At 37.2% G+C, this 18,218-nt stretch overlaps 1 protein-coding gene across 1 annotated transcript in view; it reads right to left on the bottom strand.

Annotated features, from left to right (window-relative positions):
* puf (ubiquitinyl hydrolase 1 puf) overlaps positions 1 to 18,218 on the bottom strand; it is an 88,908-nt gene that overhangs the window by 15,841 nt on the left and 54,849 nt on the right. The window contains exons 30-44 of the mRNA XM_071594451.1: positions 16,880 to 17,052; positions 15,393 to 15,559; positions 14,159 to 14,475; positions 13,154 to 13,419; positions 12,277 to 12,403; positions 11,888 to 12,075; positions 10,563 to 10,680; positions 10,274 to 10,435; positions 9,738 to 9,950; positions 8,775 to 8,921; positions 6,323 to 6,578; positions 2,367 to 2,509; positions 2,145 to 2,279; positions 1,687 to 1,877; positions 125 to 302 (exon numbers count right to left, since the gene is read on the bottom strand). Of these exons, the coding sequence (XP_071450552.1) occupies positions 125 to 302; positions 1,687 to 1,877; positions 2,145 to 2,279; positions 2,367 to 2,509; positions 6,323 to 6,578; positions 8,775 to 8,921; positions 9,738 to 9,950; positions 10,274 to 10,435; positions 10,563 to 10,680; positions 11,888 to 12,075; positions 12,277 to 12,403; positions 13,154 to 13,419; positions 14,159 to 14,475; positions 15,393 to 15,559; positions 16,880 to 17,052 (2,781 nt within the window). The remainder of the gene's footprint in view (positions 1 to 124; positions 303 to 1,686; positions 1,878 to 2,144; positions 2,280 to 2,366; positions 2,510 to 6,322; positions 6,579 to 8,774; positions 8,922 to 9,737; positions 9,951 to 10,273; positions 10,436 to 10,562; positions 10,681 to 11,887; positions 12,076 to 12,276; positions 12,404 to 13,153; positions 13,420 to 14,158; positions 14,476 to 15,392; positions 15,560 to 16,879; positions 17,053 to 18,218) is intronic.

Below are 18,218 nucleotides of genomic sequence, written 5' to 3' on the forward strand. Positions count from 1 at the left end.
CGCACAATGAAGGATTAACCCAAAGATCAAGACACAATGAACTTGATGACAACAGTGGTACTATCTGCACCCAAACTAACACTGGGATTCTGAAAGTACCCTTAAGAATCAAATACAAACTTACAGTGCTGTATTGTGTTGGATAAGGTGTTATGTTCTTGAAAGCCCAGTGGATGTTTTGGTGCGCAGCTAGATGACGACAGAATCCCCTCGACTGCTCACAGACAGTCCTTAGGAGGCCATAGTAAGCAGGGAGCATGGCACGGTTGAACTGGACCACGTCCTGATCATTGTGGTCAGCACTAGGGAGGAGGGAGTGAGAATTCGAACTCTTAAACATTTAATTTTTTCATGAATTTGCATGCCATGGAATTCACATATCTTGACAATAAGTTACCAAATTGCCGGGTATGATTAAAAAACTTCAGAAATGTGTAGCTTAACTGCCAGCAAATAAATATCCTCAATGTATTGGGCATTTAACGATGTCACAAATATTAAAATTTCAAAATATTAGTCACAATGTCAATGATTTTGCTAATATTTTATTGAAGTGACTGAAAACCTATCTGAATTCGAAATGCCTTTGGCTACAAAATATTGATTTGAGTGGCAAAAATAAAATAGAAAATAGGCGGGGTCGATAAAATGTCTCATGAATATTACATCATACTCGGATCAACATTTTATCCAAAATCGTTTTCACAGTTAATGAATTACAAATAATTTGGTAGTACCAAACAATGAACCCATTAAATTTAAAATCTGCATTTATAAATTTTATCAGAGTTCTGATTATTTTTCGTTAAGTTCTGCCAATTAAATATTACTATTTCTGCACTCCTAAATCAAACATACTTGACATTGCCTATTGCTAAGATATGTTCAATGGGATTCCATTATTCTACATCTACACACTATCCTGCAAGCCACCGCAATAGATACACAATCGCAATTATGTTACCTCAACACAAATATTAGTTTGATCAAGCACTCGAAAAATTTTAATTACACAAAATACAGTATTTATGTGCAACAATATTCAATAATGGGATACGTACATCCAAATCATGCTATTGATTGTTTAAAAGATGGATGTATTAAATAAAAAGAATAAAATGCAGGATATCGACAAATATACACAATACCAATTCTAATTATCTCCTTTGCGATTGCTGCCATATCTATTTTGATCTCTAATAGTACAAGGAAAAATAACAACATTTTAATTCTATCCATTCTACAATAAATCTCACTGATTTTACATTGGTGATCTGATCTATCAGGGTAAGTCAGGGCCTGTAATATGTATTCAACATCCTCAGATAAGTGTATGAAGCAGCAAATTAATTCAAAAAATGAATTTGGCCACGGAAGTCATTTCTCACGAATATAATTTCTTCTGAAATTCATACGTGAAAATCCACTTCACTTACACAACGATGTCTATGCCTTGATTGAAAGTTCTTGAACTATCCAGAGGGAGAAACTATCAACAAATTTAGGAATACCATATGGGTGCACTGCCCCCTGGGCTGGGCTGTGTGGCATTCCTATATAATATTTAGCCCATTTGCCCTAACAGACAATTATTCTTGTTATTTTCTGAGCAGTGAGCAATCTGTCAATATTCTTCTTCCACAAGTACCCTTGAAATGAAGCATAAGATCATGTATTATTACTCACAGAATGTAATTGAATGCTATATTCTTGGTCACATGAGGATTTTGTAAAATTAGTTGAACATTCTCTGGACAATCGTTGCATACTTGGTTCCAAAACAATAATACAGCTTGCTTATTGTGATGCACTGGAATCGATGGCTCTGCAAGTTTAGGGTGAAATAGCTGCCACAAATCAAGGAAGTATTGTCCAAACTGAAAACAAAAGCAAAAGAAGTCACAAGAGGAATCTTTTGGCCTCGAGAACAAACATATGTGAGAATTATTTGATGGAGCAATCAAAGAGACATTCATACCACACCAAAACAGAATCAAAATTATGATCAACTGCAATTGAGAAACTGTTCCATTACTAATTAAACCAATATAACTTAAACATATTTAACTACTTGGCCATATGATAATCCATACTGCCTAAATTATACTGAGATTCAAACATTTATTCTCAAGTATAATACTCACCATAAGTTTCTCCACCCTGGAAACAGCACAGTATGACAGTAAAGTGAAGTATGCCGTGAGCTTAGAAGTTCCATGAGTCTGTATGTCTATGTACAGGCGGGCTGGTTTAAGCAGTCTTAACAAAACAGAATATACCTAAAAAAACAAAGATTAACCTGCATCATTTACATTTGCATCCTACGCCTACGAAAACATAAAAAAAACTTGTGAGTGAAGCCATACCCTGTGCAGAATAGGAGTTGCTTCGGCAACTACCGACGGAGGATCACCAGGCCGAGTCAGACAAGCAGCAGTTCCCCGAAAGGCACGAAAGCCTTGGCGGAAATTCACACTCGGCACCAAAGACACCAGAAGGTACGCAGCAGCTTCAGGAAAAATTAAACAAGTACTATTAATTTCATTCAGTGTAAAAAATTTCAGGTTAAGGTATTATGCTCAGGGTGTTGTTTACTATGCACAGAATCAGGAGCTTTTCATACTTGAGGTACCTCTACATAGAATCAAAGTTGATGACTTTCGCATTGATCGCATCGATTCTCTTACAAAGATAAGTAAAATTTAAAACCTAACCATGACAAATAAGACAAAATTAATCCCGTACCACATGCATTGTTACATACACCCTACAAATCCAAATTATTCCTTACAGTGGACTCTTGCTTGCACATTTTATACGGACCCAGAATTCTAAGCATACTATTCAGTAAAACATCCAAAGCCTGGGTGATCTTTCAAGACAAGTTCCAATCATAATGCCTGTATCGTACAAGAAGTAACAAGGACATACATGTCACCCACCAAAGGACAAAGATATTATGCCACAACACTTTGGCAATGGGAATAAAGCTGCATAACACCCTTCCAAAATATACATCATCTACAAATCTATGCATATTTTTAAGAGCTAGGTAAAAATGTTTTTGCAGATGAAGTCTTACCATACCCTTGATGATGAACCCTTGATGAATTACTGTTCATTAATCTTTGATAGTATCAAACCAGAAAAGTGCCAACTACCTACATATTCTTATAATCTTTTGTATTTCTTGCCTTGTTTTTCTTTTGTAAAACTACATTTCATTTCCCAGAGAATCCTATACCTGCATGTACCCATGCATAAGTTCTGCATGGGAAATATCAATAACTGAAGTTCAAAACAGTACTCAATAATTTCCTACAGAAATTTGCACTCTTACGTAAAAACCAACTCTAATGTTTTTCCTCAAATAATGTAACGGTCCTCAGCTATATGTTCCACAGCAACATTGTATACAATAAAAGAAGAAACTCTCCGGTAATAACCCGGTACCATAACCAGTACACCATGGCAGCCCTGATCATAAATGAAATTCGAAGTGCTAAAATCAGACACTATGACAAGTTTTAGTTCTTCAAAAATTAGTGATTAGTCAACAGTTATCAAATAAACATTAAAATTCAGAGTGCATACATGTAATACTATTCTGTCAGAAGTCTCAGGACACTCAAAGGGAGGCTAGGGGCCCAAACATTCGTGAGGTGACAAGGGAGAACTGATTTCACAACTGGTTTTCAATGAGTTTTTAAAGTCATATATAATATGAACCAAGGACATATGAATGCAGTTTTGTTGGACGTATCTCGTGGAGAATAAATGCCCGGAATGATGCCAGTAATGAATAGAAATTCGATAACTTAAAGGAGAAATGAAGAAAAATGAACAATGCTCACCATTGGTATATCATTTCACGAGACTAATCCTAAATGCTTGACATATTTACCTTACACTTAATGTAATGTACCAGCTCAAGTTGAAATACACTTCAAGTGAAAATAATTTCTGGCTATTGGAGAAAAGTTTTTTGAAAAAACTAAGGATTGATCAAATTTAGAGTGTGAAATGCAAAGACCAATTAAGTTCACATTCATTTTGATCTGTCAATATTAGACAGAGTTTGACTAAGAGGAGTTTCAGTTAAAAAAGACCAACTGTACGAGGGTTGGTATTTATATTTTGAGCCATGACAGCACAAAGTGCTTTAGGTGCCATCTGATGTTTCCATCTGAAAGTTTGACTCTTTTAATGCTAACTTTCTTCAGAACATTTTGTTGTTTGATCATTACTTATGTTGTTTACAGTAACTCGAAAATTTTGTCACAGCAAAAAAATGGAGTTATATCGTGAACACTTTCGTGCGATGATTTTTTACGACTTTCGACGTGGATTATCAAGATAGGAGTACATTGATCAACTTACTTCCACTTTTGGCAATAAAGCCCCCACCCTTTGCCACTGTGAAATGCTAGTATATCGAATTCCATCATGGCCTCTCTCCACTCAGCAGGGAAAGTCGTGAAGGTCATCCAAAATCAGTTGTTGTGCCAGAAAACATTGATGCTGTGCAATAACTAGTGAAGGAAGATCGTCATGTGACTTATCGTGAGATTGAGGCATCCTTGGGGATTATCATTAGTATGACAAGCATTAATAAGGTATTGTATTGTACGAGGGTCATCCGGAAAGTAGTACCCGTTCGTGAAATAAAGACACAAAAGTAAATATTAACAAACATAAAAAATTTTATTTGAAAGAGGATACTTTAAACTACTTCTCAACATAATCTCCAAGCAAATTAAGGCATTTGTCATAACGTGTGACAAGTTTCTGTATTCCTGCTGCATAGTCCTTCGCCGCCAGCTCATTGAGATACGCGAGGGACCCATCTTGCACAAATTTTTGCATAATGCAGATGGTGTTTAACAATTTCATGAACAATTGTTCGAGAAACATTGGGAAAATGCTCACAGATGTCATCAATTGTGACGCGCCGATCGTTCCTCACGAATTCGTCAACTGAGCTCACCAGTTGGTCTGTAATGACAGACGGTCTCCCCGAACGCTCATCGTCGTGTGTGTTCCCCCTCCCCATGTTGAAGTTGCGACACCACCGCCGAACAGACGACTCGTCCATTACATTGTCTCCATACACCTCCTTTAATTGGCGATGAATATCACATGGGCGAACGTTTCTTGCATTGAGGAATTTAATCACTGCCCTCACTTCACAACTGGCGGCGTTCTCAATTTTTTTAAACATTGTAAACAATCACAGAAACAACACAGGCAATGCTAGCGTCACGCAACTTGGCTCAGAGAAGGCAGACAAGCCACTGAAGCTATCTGACCTCGTCCAGCGGCTACTCGCGTCGTCAGCACTTCATGCGGCACGAACGGGTACTACTTTCCGGATGACCCTCGTATATTTAGCGGTGAAAAAAATTTGTTCGCTTTGGATTCCGCATAATTTGACAAAAGCTCAAAAAGATACTAGTGTCAATTGGAGCAAAGAAATGCTCAACAAATACAATTGCATGTCATCAAAAGCTGTGTACAACATCTGCACAGGTGACAAATCTTGGATCTATGTGTATGAATCTGAAACAAATCAGCAATCTACTGTATGGGTCTTCGAAGACGAGCCAAATCAGACAAAAGTGATTCGTGCATGAAGCACATCGAAGCAAGTGATTGCCTGTTTCTTGGGAATAATTGGACATGTGGCAACCACACCATTAGAGCAACATAGAACCGTGAATTCTAAATGGTACACTAGCATTTGTTTGCCAGAAGTGCTGAGTGAAATATGGAAAATAAGGTAGCAACAAAGGATTGTTCTTCATCATGACAATGCAAGCTCTACCAGATCGGCTGAAACAACTACCTATTTGACTGGCCAAAACGTCGAACTAATGAATCCTCCATACAGCTCTGATTCAGCACCAAATGACTTCTTTTTATTCCTGTTTATCAAGAAAAAATTGCTGGGCCAACGTTTTTCGGCGCCTGAAGAAGCCCTTGATGCATTCAAAAACCATGTTCTGGAAGTACCTCAATCAAAGTTGAAAAGCTCTTATGAAAATTGGTTAGAGAGCATGCAAAAGTGTATTGATTATCATGGAGAATACTTCAAAAACCAATGAAGCCATTTTCCACAATAAATTACTGTCTTTTCATTAATAGGATAAAAATATAAATAGCAACCCTCATATTATGGTCTCTCATACAGAAAAACAATGTTGTCAGTGAAAATGAATGTTTAATTTCTTCACTGCCACAAACCTTTCACCCTAGAAAAGCCAAAGTGATTAACTAGCTCTAACAAGAAGCACAAGTACAGTTGCTCTGGTAAAAAAATTACCTGCTCTCACTCTTTGGTTGGCATGGGATATAAGGAAGTGCTCCACCCATGTGTCGAGGCTTTGAAGAACCCACGCATGGACTAACTTGTTGCGAGGTGCTTGCACAGCCAGCCAATCAAGGGCACTTTGGGGACATGCTTCAGCTGCCTCCCACACCCTCTGCAGCACCAGCTGCGTGAAACAAGGGAGGCCAGGGACCGCACCATTGCCACCCTCCATCATCAGTGTGAGGAGCTTGAAAAATGGTTGGCACACCTGCAAGAGGATTTAAATCACAACCAATATAGAACCTCGAGCAATAAACCCTAGCCACAGAATATAATTCTACGCTTACATATCTACAGAGCTAATCAAACACATGACAGAAACAAAATAATTCTGAAAAAAGATAAATTCATGTATTTATTTAAACCAAAGCTATTATTAAAGGATTTCAATGCATAAGGAAGAAAAATGGAATTTCATTGGCCTTAATATCTAAATTTTTGCATAAAGACCGCATATACTCTCCCAATTTTATTATTATTATAATAAGGTAATCTACCGGTTAAGGTAGGTTTTCAGATGGACACAACTACCAAATATTTTGTGACTCCTAACAAAACACAATCCCGCCCACTCTACATCAGGCCCCTCTTCATCTCTGAGTACTTTCTTCCTCCCTTCATCCCATCCAACATTCCTATCCTGTTCCTGCCCTTTCCTCGTTTGCCTAACATTCTCCCTTCTATTACAGTTTTCAGCATCCCACTGCCAGCCAATACCCCCATCATCCACTTTTCCTGCCTCCATAGGATTGCTCCCAACAAACCCCTCTCTTCGCCCACCATACCAAGTACTTCCTCGTTTGTTTTCTTCTCTGTCCATTTCACCTTCTCCATTCTTCTCCGCACCCACATTTCAAAAGCCTCCAATCTACGTCTATCCTCCTGTTTCAATGACCACGTTTCCGCGCCGTACATAGCTACGCTCCATATCAAAGTTTTTACGAGTCTTTTCTTAACATCCTTACTCAACGTCCCACTCATCAACTCCCTCCTCCTTGTGAAAGCCTCTTTGCCTAGCGCAATTCTTCTCCTTACGTCCCTACTACTTTGACCGTGTTGGTCCAAAACACTACCGAGATACGTAAACTGTTCTATCTGCTCTAGTTTTTACCCTCCTATTTTAATGTTTAGCTTAGCCTTTTTCTTTCTAGAGAATCGCATAACCTTTGTTTTATTAATATTGATTCTCACCCCATACCTGTCGCACTGAATTGCCAATTTTCCAAAATTTTTCATTCTCATCAGGTAATTATCAATGGCTTTATAAATTGGGAGATAGGTTTTCTAATAAGATGATTTATAGGTATGCACATTTCTGTCGTCAATGATTTCATGAGGAATTAGTTAAAATCCTTGTGAATCAAAGGCATCCAAAGACTTTCATTTATAGTAAGGGCTGCAAGTGTACTAACATCACTAAAAAGCCAAAGGCATAGTCAGAAATTTTAAGCAACTGTGCCAGCGTTCGTATATAATATCAATTGAGGAAGGGTGTGAAAAATGTCTTTCAACATTTCCAAGAAAATTGGCAGAGATTAATACCTAGATCCAATTGCTTGAAAATGTCACAGGCTGAGAAAAAACACTAACTTTGCCCATGAGGCATAGATTCTTTCACTAGATAAGTATCTGGTGGCCATGCCCAAATTGTTTAGTAGATTGCTACGGAAAAAGAGTGAATTATTTTACTCCCATAATTAAAAGTTGCTTATACTTGGGATAACTGGCAAATTTAGGATGTTTGGATACCTAATTTGAAGATGTTCAGGTGATAACACTGCAAGACAATCATATTGACTTCAGCCGCATTCACAAAAGATTGCGGATTACCTTAAACCTGGTTCAGCATTTACAACCAATAATTTTTTTATACACTATTACTCAACTGTTTGTTCAACTGCTACCATCACCTTTTATAAAATATGCATAACCTGACATTTACAAATTAGAAAATGTAAAAATATTAATGCTCTTATAAAAGACATTATCAAAAATTGAACGATAAATCTAATTGATTCAAATCAATCAAAGCAGATGGCCATCAACAGGATACAATACACAAGTATTAATGGTCACACAGAACTTAATAAAAATACCAATAACAGTTTTTATTCATAAAATAACCCTCAACAAGAGAATTAAAATGGGTGCCATGTTTCTGCCTCTGCTATTACTCACAAATTGCAACATAAATTTTAAATGGTCTTCCTTTTGCTACAAAAATGCTCACTTGCCCTTCTTTTTTGATATTAAATGGGACTTGACATCGGACGAAATATACTTGAAATAATTCCTCTAAAGAGCTTTACTTTCACGTAAAAAAACCCAAATCAACTGTGAAATTCTACACAATGGCTGCACACACATTTTACAAGGCATAATTCCTAATTCTCCCAGTACTTACCTCTGTATGCTTAATGATGGCTTGAAATATCATTCCCACAATGTGAGTGGCCAGTCGTTCATTCCATCGGGTAAGAGCATATATCAAATTCCTTGTTTGGTGAAGATTGATGTTGTCCTTTATTTGCTGGTAAAGGAACGGAAAGCCCTGGACAAGTAACAAAGAAATTCAAGATATAAGCCTACTGCACAAGCGTTTAATACATTTCAAAACAATTCAGACTGTTCTGGTTTTCCCTCTGTAGCATACTATTGCATCCTTTATTTACTTAATTAAAAAAAAACACAAAATGTAATCTTATGTTTTCTACTAACTTATTTCTCAAGCATAATGTGGATAAGGATGGCACAAGTGTACTTGGCAAGCATTGATATATATCATACGGTGCATGAAAACAAACTATATTAACCACCCAAGTTCATCTATAAAATTATACAGAGAGTTCTTCCTTACAATGAGTTCACACTGCAGCAAATTCACTTCACAATATTTTTTCAGAAGAAATTCACAGTTTACTTTAAGAGCATTCAATTATAACTGCATGAATCTTTTGAAATATTTGAAAAGATTTGAAGAAAAAGACTCTTAAAAGATTTGAGTGCTTCAATTATCATTTCTTATTAATTTCATGCTCATACACAATTATGTACATGTTGCAGTTACTCTGGTATAACCACACTTATTGATGCAACAATTTCGAAGTGTAAAAATCACGTCAAAATAGGTAAGCTACCGTGGTGTCCTCTCACACTTTGAAATTTTGGGGGCTTTAAAAAAACAATACGTTATGATGAAATACCATACATACAATGTCACAGGTATCCGCAGTCAGGCACATTTCCCGATTAAACATTAGCATGTTTCCCTTCGTCAAAATTAATAATTCTTTGGGTTGATTACTCTAAGTTTTTTGGTGGCTGATGCATCACTCCCAGCCAACCACAGTTGGGCTCAACACCCTACCTTCCCACCAGCGACGGTATTGAGATCAGGAGGCAGCAGCCCCAGGCGATGGTCCTCCCCTCGGGACTTCTCCACTAGCACAGCCACAAGGGCAATCATCTTATCAAGGGAAGCAGGCTTCGACTTGTCATTGTTGGGCAGCGAGATGGCATCATCTTCCTCCTCCCCCTCCTCACCCTCATCTTCATCCTCCCCCTCGCTCACCACCTCCACCTTTGCACCCAGAGGGGAGCACACAAATTGTTGAGTATGGCTGGGCAAAATCTTTTATTAGTATGAGAAATCAAAACTGTTACCAACCACGGAATTAGGTTTGATAGCTGAAAATTTAACTTCGGTTCCTTTAAGCTTAAAATGCAAATTTATATAAAAGAGAGATTCAAGCAATGCCCACATCATCATAGGTATATGCCAATGAAGGCAAAGATTGGTACAGGGCTAACAGAGATATACTCCATGCACTTAATCTGAAGCAGTTGGACAAACCTATCCTTTATGACTACACAAATGCACCATTAAACTCAGTGATTACTCACATGTTCCTGCATCTTCTGGCCCAGATAAAAGTTGACCATTGCAGAGATGGCTGAAACACCAATCAGAAATTGACTCTCCTCTTCCCCCATCTTACCAAAGTCATAGAGGAAAGCAAAGTACTCAGTCAAATGCTTCATGTGCGGCTTTGCTCCATGTTCCAGCTGAAACAAATTTCACAGATGCTGGATTTAAAAATTGTGATCAGATTTGCAAGAAGGGGAGTGAAATAATGACCATTTTGAATTGATTTCTGGGTACAGGTCGACAGCACGGGAGAGAAGTACTCACCAAGGAGAGGAGCATTTTAATGAATCTTGTCACACACGACCGCTCCCCAACGCCCCCATCGGGCGGACTGCCACACTCTGACGACAAAGGCTTCAGGTACAGGGGGGCATGGGTGTGCCTACAACAGAACAAAGGGAGTCAATACTTGAAACAAGACAGTGATCCTGCAGAGTGCTCAACTGGACACAACGCCTCAACCCATCCCAAATGTTTAATAATTTCTGCCCCAAATTTGGGATGGAATCGTAAATTTCTTAAATACAAGAAATGAAATGGTGAGGCTGCCAATTAACGATGGGGAGGCAGCTTAAGGGAACTTTTCACACGAAACTACGCTTAACAGGTAAAATTTGATTACATGGGTAATATTTCTAAATGCAATATACGTGCACTATGCAAAGCAGCATTTATTGTAAAATAAAACCACTGAATAGCCGAAGAAAAGAGAGAATTATGGGGACATTATCATTTTATTGCACACCTGAAAAGTTTAAGTAATATCCATGAATGTCAAATTAACTTTTTTCTTAACATGAATTCACATGCTAGCAAGAAAGAACACAGTAATACTTTCACAAGTTCACTTTAGATGAATCATTAAGATGGTTTGTGTGCCTAATATGGGTCACTTAGCATTAATTATAATAAGTTTAATACGCTAGCCAATTACTACATATATTTCATTATTATGCTAAGTGAACTACCAATCAACGTTGGGTATTTTTCTGTTTCTGGAAATTACTAATGTCCTTGTAATTTTCAACCTTCCTGAATTAAATCAGGACCTTTTTCCCTTCCCCATGGGTTCCTAGACTTTTCATTCTGTACAATCCTGATTTCATAAACCTGCTAATGACCATAAAAAAGTTTTGTGCAGGACATAATAACATAAAATAAACATGATTTTTCAATTGTCTGGAATTAATTGGGGTGTTCATATAAATATGAGATACTTAAAGAAAATTATTTGTTCATAAAGACGATCATCGATAAAGAAATGATGACGTATTTATGCAGTAATTGCAGATGAAATACAATTCTTAGCCTTCCCTTGTCCGTCATTGCCCACGTCAAACTAATTCATCTTATCCAATTATAACTATAATCCACCTAATCCCTACCGTAAATAAATTACTCAGAACCATAAAATGCCAGGACCCAATTGCTAAAACAGAAAAAGTTTGCCATCAAGTTTAAATAAATTAATTAAATTAACAAAAATAAGTGCCTACGTTACATTTAGCCATTAGCAGTTATAAATCCTATGGATTGCTGTACGTACGATCTTAAGGTTTCTTCCAGTTCACCACTGGTTAATGACTCACCTCAGTCTTTGGATCACATGGATACACAGCCTATGGAACATCTGACGAACCATTTGATTAGGGCACCGAACCAAAACCTGGACTGGCCAGCAGTCGTTGGTTGCCATGTGCTCCAGAAACCACTCACATGCAGCCTGGGATGAATTGAACTGCTTGGTCAACAGTTCCACCCACTGAACCATGGTTGGCTAATGATGAAAAGGATACACATTTCAATTCCAATCACAAAATGCCATATACTGAAACACATTGTGAGTTTGATTGAGTTAACCTAGGAGAATTACAAATTATAGATAGATGGAAGAATTTGAACGTCATATATCATTTCTTTCGATTTAAAAGTGATTTACACTGACTTCACTGAAGGTATGCCAGTCAGTTAAACATACCTTTTCTTTGGCATGAATGAAAGTTTCCACAAAAAAGGAAGTGGACAGTCTTGCAGCCATTTCAGTAATATCTGTCCCAAAGTTTGGCAGGGTCTGTGGGACATGGCCACATATCTGCCACATAAAGCTGCAAAAAAAATAACAAAAAGTAACTATTAACAAATTAAATATGCATTTGGAGTAGAAGGGAGCAAAATGCCATCTTCCACAAGTGGGGCCAACTTATTTTCACAATGGGTTTTCGGCAATGAGCTAGCAATATATTAGATGTACTCAATTTCACCTGACTCCTTCAAGGACAGTTTGCAGCTGTTGAACAGGTTCAGTATCAAAACAGCAGATGGATTTCTACCCCTTTCAAAGTCAAGGCCTTCATCCCAAAATGTGTATATGATTATATTGACGGTTTGATCTGAATTTGCAGACACCTCAATGAAATAATAATGAATAACTAGGAAAAGAACATCCTTAAATTTCATGAAAAGAATATGACAATGCAAGGCCCAAGGTATTCAATAAGTTTTCACTCTGAAACACTTACTCGGCCATTTAAGCTAAGCCTGAATATCAATGCTAAAAGAAATATGAATTGCTTCACGCATAACAGTGAAGTGCATGGTCAAAACAAAAGAGGCATTGATGACATACAAAACAAATGTGCAAGAGCAAAAGCCCTAAAACGTAGACCTATACAGGAATAGAAATGGTTGTGGCTGCATGCCTTGCAATTTCTTGAAGTCATTCAATCAGTGCATGTGTCACTGAGCTTAGGTGAATTCTCAAAAGGGGAGCAGGGAACTGAAGACACAAGAATTGAAACTTACTGTGTTCTCAAAAGGGGGGGAAGAGAACTGAAGGCATGAGAATTGAAACTTACTGGAAGTATGTGTGCTCAAATATGTTCTTGTCTCGCAAGAAGTGCATGTTGTCCCTCCAAATCCAATCTTCCAGTTCCTTGCTCAACTCAAATGGCGGAAGGGAACTGCCGGGTGTTAGGTTATCCGTACTGCACTTTCGCTCCTCTCTCTTGACACATGAAGTAACACCACGGCCGCACCACTCATAAAACAGCATGTATGCACTGTTTGTCTTCTCAAAACTGAAGTCCATGAATTTATCAGTGACTGAGTCATATGTTTTGCTCTGTAAGTGAAAAAATGTTCTTTTACTCCACTTCACTTTTGTATGGCAATCCAAAAACTCCTTAAATGAAATGCAAATTATATGATTAAGGAAGAGACCAAATGCATATAGCACCCCTGTATGTGGGTGACTTGAGCATAATAATTATTTTCCCAATTTTTCCATTAAATGGACCGATTGAAATACAGTTCTGGCAAATTGATAATGCTCAATGGATGGCCATTTGTTTAACAATTTAAAAATAGCCGTACATATTCTATCTCTTCTAACTATCTCACCTGGAACCATTAATCAGTTGGTTGATAAGTCATTATTTAAAAATTTATATTTTCACTGCAAATTACAGGCAGCCTAAAGTAAGTGGATATCTTAAATTATCATGCAAAAACTGCTTTAACAAATTCACACTCCTGAGGTTCTTAGATTACTTCATTACATCTGTGGGAATAAAAATAGAACAAAATAACATACCACAGAGAATGCTATTGAATATTTTTTCATTTTAATCAGTCGCTTTATCCAAGATCAAGCATGATTATTTGGTTGAAAGATGGAAATGCAGCAAATATTCAAATTCACTGGTCAACTGTAGCAAAGAGACCATTTTATGAAATTCATTTCCAATAATTTGCACTCCCTCTGCGCTTGTGATAAACGTAACCATATACAATGGTGCTGACTCGATTACAACCCTTCAATCCAGTGGAACAATCAGAATGGTGGAAGATATTCAACCTACCGTCATTTCCCCCCCAAAGCACTCCGCAGCAATCTGATCGGGGTCAAAGGGCTTTACTTCGGCATCATTGAAGAGGAACCACTTGTCTGCATTGGGCAGGGAGCGGTCACGGATGAAGCTGTAATAATGTCCCCCATCGGCGGTTCCAGTGTGCACTGTCACGCCGATGAGGTCATACTCGCAGTGCTCCCCTTCCTCGCCCCCCTGTCTCCTTGGTGCACTCCCTTCCTCCCCCCCTTTGGCCCGACTGCTCTCCTCCTCCTTGCTCTGCCCACCACACGCCACAGGGTCCACCTTCTCCCCAGGCTGCCTCTCCTCTGGAGAGAGACACGGAACATACGCAATGAGCCCACCTCCCATGCACTTATTTCCGCCAAACTTACACAGCAATTGAGATTGCACAATGAGCATTTCTGATGGCCCAATGCAAGCAACACCGTTACGAAGTAATAGGGAGCATAAAAATTATAAAACCGGAAGAGAAGTTAGAAAACATCAAATATGTATGGATGAACGTGATGATATGTTTAACAGCATATCAACATATGAATTATTACTAATAGCTCCTTTTTGTTTTCTATCCATTTCTCTCCAGTTTAATCAAATTAAATTAATAAAGTAATTAAACCCTGCTCTATGGGGTCACATTATGGGGTGGCCATAATGCTGACCAGAAAATTGGACAGACGGAAATAAAAGCAATGAGTTTTAAAATATAGGAGGATCTAAAAAATATATTTATGGCATAACAATGAATACTTGGATGAATTGGAATACCTTATGCAGGATATCCTAACTTTTGAATATAATAACCATGGAAATGTCCAAACTAGGAAAAATCTAGCCATGGCAATATATGCTTGCAATTATGGATAGCAGAACTTAAATGTTAACTACTGCAAACTTGTTCTTTCTTAACATAATTCACCTCTCCATGTGCTTGGGCACGAATTCAAGTTTGTATATTAAATTTGTACATATTAAATACAGCAGAGTGCTTCCTTCCTAAATTATCTCTACCCAAAGGATTACCACAAACCCCTCTTAGAATTAAAAGTACATATAAAATGGTTTGGTGACTTTACTGATCAAATATGCAAATCTAAGAAATATTTTTGCCAGATTGTCTATTCTGAGCCGGAAGATTTTAAAGAACAATTTTTTGGTCCTTTAAATTTTAGAATAACATGCTTTTACAACAGTTTATCACAAGAGTGAAAAACTCATTCCTCACCTTGATAATGCTGGGGCAGTAAATGCTTCTCCATGTAGCCAGACATATTCAATCGCAGAGGAAAGGAGAAGTGGGTGTTGACCTTTTCCTTTGTCATGGTGACCATGTTGAATGTATACCTCATGGTATTGAAGCACAGGATATGAGGCAGCTTCTTGAAGCATGCCCTTTGGTTGAAAATGCATAAAATGAGTGAGGTACAACCAATTATGTCCCCTACTTAGCACTGACATGCCAATCAATTTACAACACAGAGTTCCAACATAGTGATGGTAGACAGTCGGCATTCATCTTTTTGTAAAGCTGAGTATAGACAGTAGGGAATCAAATAAGATAAGATTGTAATCAAGTAAGATAAGATAATCAAGTAAGATAAAATTGTGGTCATTTTAAAAAAAATCTTTGTTAAGATTGATTGGGTCCTATCAGAGAACTCTTGGATATTTTATTTAAACAACATTACCGATATGTGCACAAACACACAAGCTTTGCTAAAAATGGTGCATCCATGGGAAAACAAATTTTGAAATTGGAGTTAGGGTATCAATTATTTCCGAAACCTTTTGGCATCTAAAATGAGACTCGGAAAGTATATTTAGGTAGGTTGGAGGGTTCCTCACCACACTAGCTTAATAATTAGAAATGAAAACATGGTATTTTAATACCAAACTACTCCAAATGGAATGCTTAAGTATGAAGTGACTTAATATTATAAAACAATAAATCATTTCACACAAATAAGTATGAATTGGACCGTAACATATCAAATATTGATGCTAATTTCTTAATGATGGAGCCTTCAACCAAAACAAATGTGTACAAAAACTACTACTTGAAAGTTACCACAAAACTAGAAATGGAGTCATCTGCATGACCAAAGTTTTTAACTGGATGACTTTACTTAGACATCTCTGGGAGAGTTAAAGTCAGAAAGCTGATCAATATCTCATTCAAAAGGTATCATACAAGTCAACGCAGACGATTCAACTTCAAAAATTGTGGTTCATTACAATCTTAAAAATATTTTTTGTTTGTTCAATTTTAAAATTTAACAGTGCCATAACCATGACTCAATTACTTTGCTCACTTTTTTTAGCATTTACATCTATCGTCTTCCTCCAATGCAAAATTTACTGTGAAAGTGCATTTCAAAAAAAAAAGGAAGCAAAATATTACTTTGTTAGTCTATCACATCAGGCATCACCTATGTATCTAGTCAGGCATACACTGACATAACAGAATTATCATGTAATAATTTGTGCCCATGAGTCTTTACCAAAAAGACAGGGGAAAACTACGTAAGGGATGACTATACTTATGATAAATATGAAAAAATAATGAAATGATGAAATATCTCGCATTTTTGTCTTTTTGGCCAAGTGTGTCAACTGAAGAATTGCATCAAACTCAATCCCTAATGGAGACAAAAAGCACCAGTTTTCAAATAAAAAACTTCACAAAATAGCACTTTAGTGTGATGAACAAACCTTTTCTCTGCTCTGACTTTCTTGCCACATTGAGAGCAGGTGTACATGTTGTCTCCTTCCAGTGTATCCTTCACAGTCACTTCATCCAAGGACTCATACAAGTTGCGCATGTCAGCAACCTGACATCGAACTGTATAAAATTCTTCCAAGGTCCGACTAACATGAGGGCAGTCCTGTTCATGAAAGAACAAATCAGAAATAAAAAGATAATAATGCATTAAGGACAGAATGGAATTTCATAATCTTGGATAAGATTGAAGAATGGCTGATGAAATCTACACAAATTGCATAAAATTAATGACCTTATATTTAAAAAACCATAAAAAAATGGTAGAAGTAAATGGTTGCTTGTCAAAATTTTCGCAAGTAATAATGGCATGCCCCAGGGATTTATATTGGGTCCTATGTTATTTCCGCTGATGATCAATGACTTACAAAGTAACATACCTTCTATTTGTATCCTACATGCTGATGACACTATTTATAAATAAATGTAAAAATCCTGCCCAAGCATATGAAGAACTGAAAGACACGCAACCACAAGCCAGTGACTGGTTCTCAGCTAATAAACTATTTTTAAATTGTAAAAAACCAAAATATCTTAAATGTGACCTTAGAAGTCATGGTAAAGCTCAAAGCTCTGTCAAGCTCCTGGGTTTTTTTGTTGACTCTAATGTAGCTGCAATCTCAAAAAAAAACTTCCCAAGAATCTCTTCCTAATGAGGAGACTTAAAAGCAGTGTTCCTGAGGAACAGTTGAGACTTGCCTATTTTGCCTTTTTTCCCAAGTCACCTAAATTATGGCCAAAGACTTTGGGGACAAACAAGGGACACAAAAGCTCTGCTTATGTTACAAAAGAAAGCAGTTAGAATTATAACCAGCTCTGGTCATCATGATCACTATTGTCTACTATTTGGCAGGCTACAATTGATGATGGTTTTTGACATATTAATTTACCAGTCCTTAATTCAGGTTAAAGATAATGTAAATAACTATGTTTTAAGAGGTAATATAATCTGCCATAATGCAAGACCAAGAAACATGTTAGACATTACCTAATGCAAATAGTCCAAAACCTTCAATCAATTGGATAGCCTTAACTTAATATTCTATCACAATCTTCCCCATATGGCAGGACTGACTAGTTATAATAGATTTAACCCAAGTCAAATGTAATTTAGGATTGGTTGATCTCAAACTCCTTGCATTCTTTAGGTGAATATTTTGAACTGGACTTCTCCAGAGTGAGATTGTAATACATGCATACGCTCTCATATCTTCACCATGGTAATGAATGTAGGTATTTACATGTTTTTCATTTTGATATCTTTAGTGGCAG

This window comes from Hetaerina americana, unplaced genomic scaffold (genome assembly GCF_022747635.1).
Source record: "Hetaerina americana unplaced genomic scaffold, ioHetAmer1.1.p SCAF_61, whole genome shotgun sequence".
NCBI classification, from domain to species: Eukaryota; Metazoa; Arthropoda; class Insecta; order Odonata; family Calopterygidae; genus Hetaerina; species Hetaerina americana.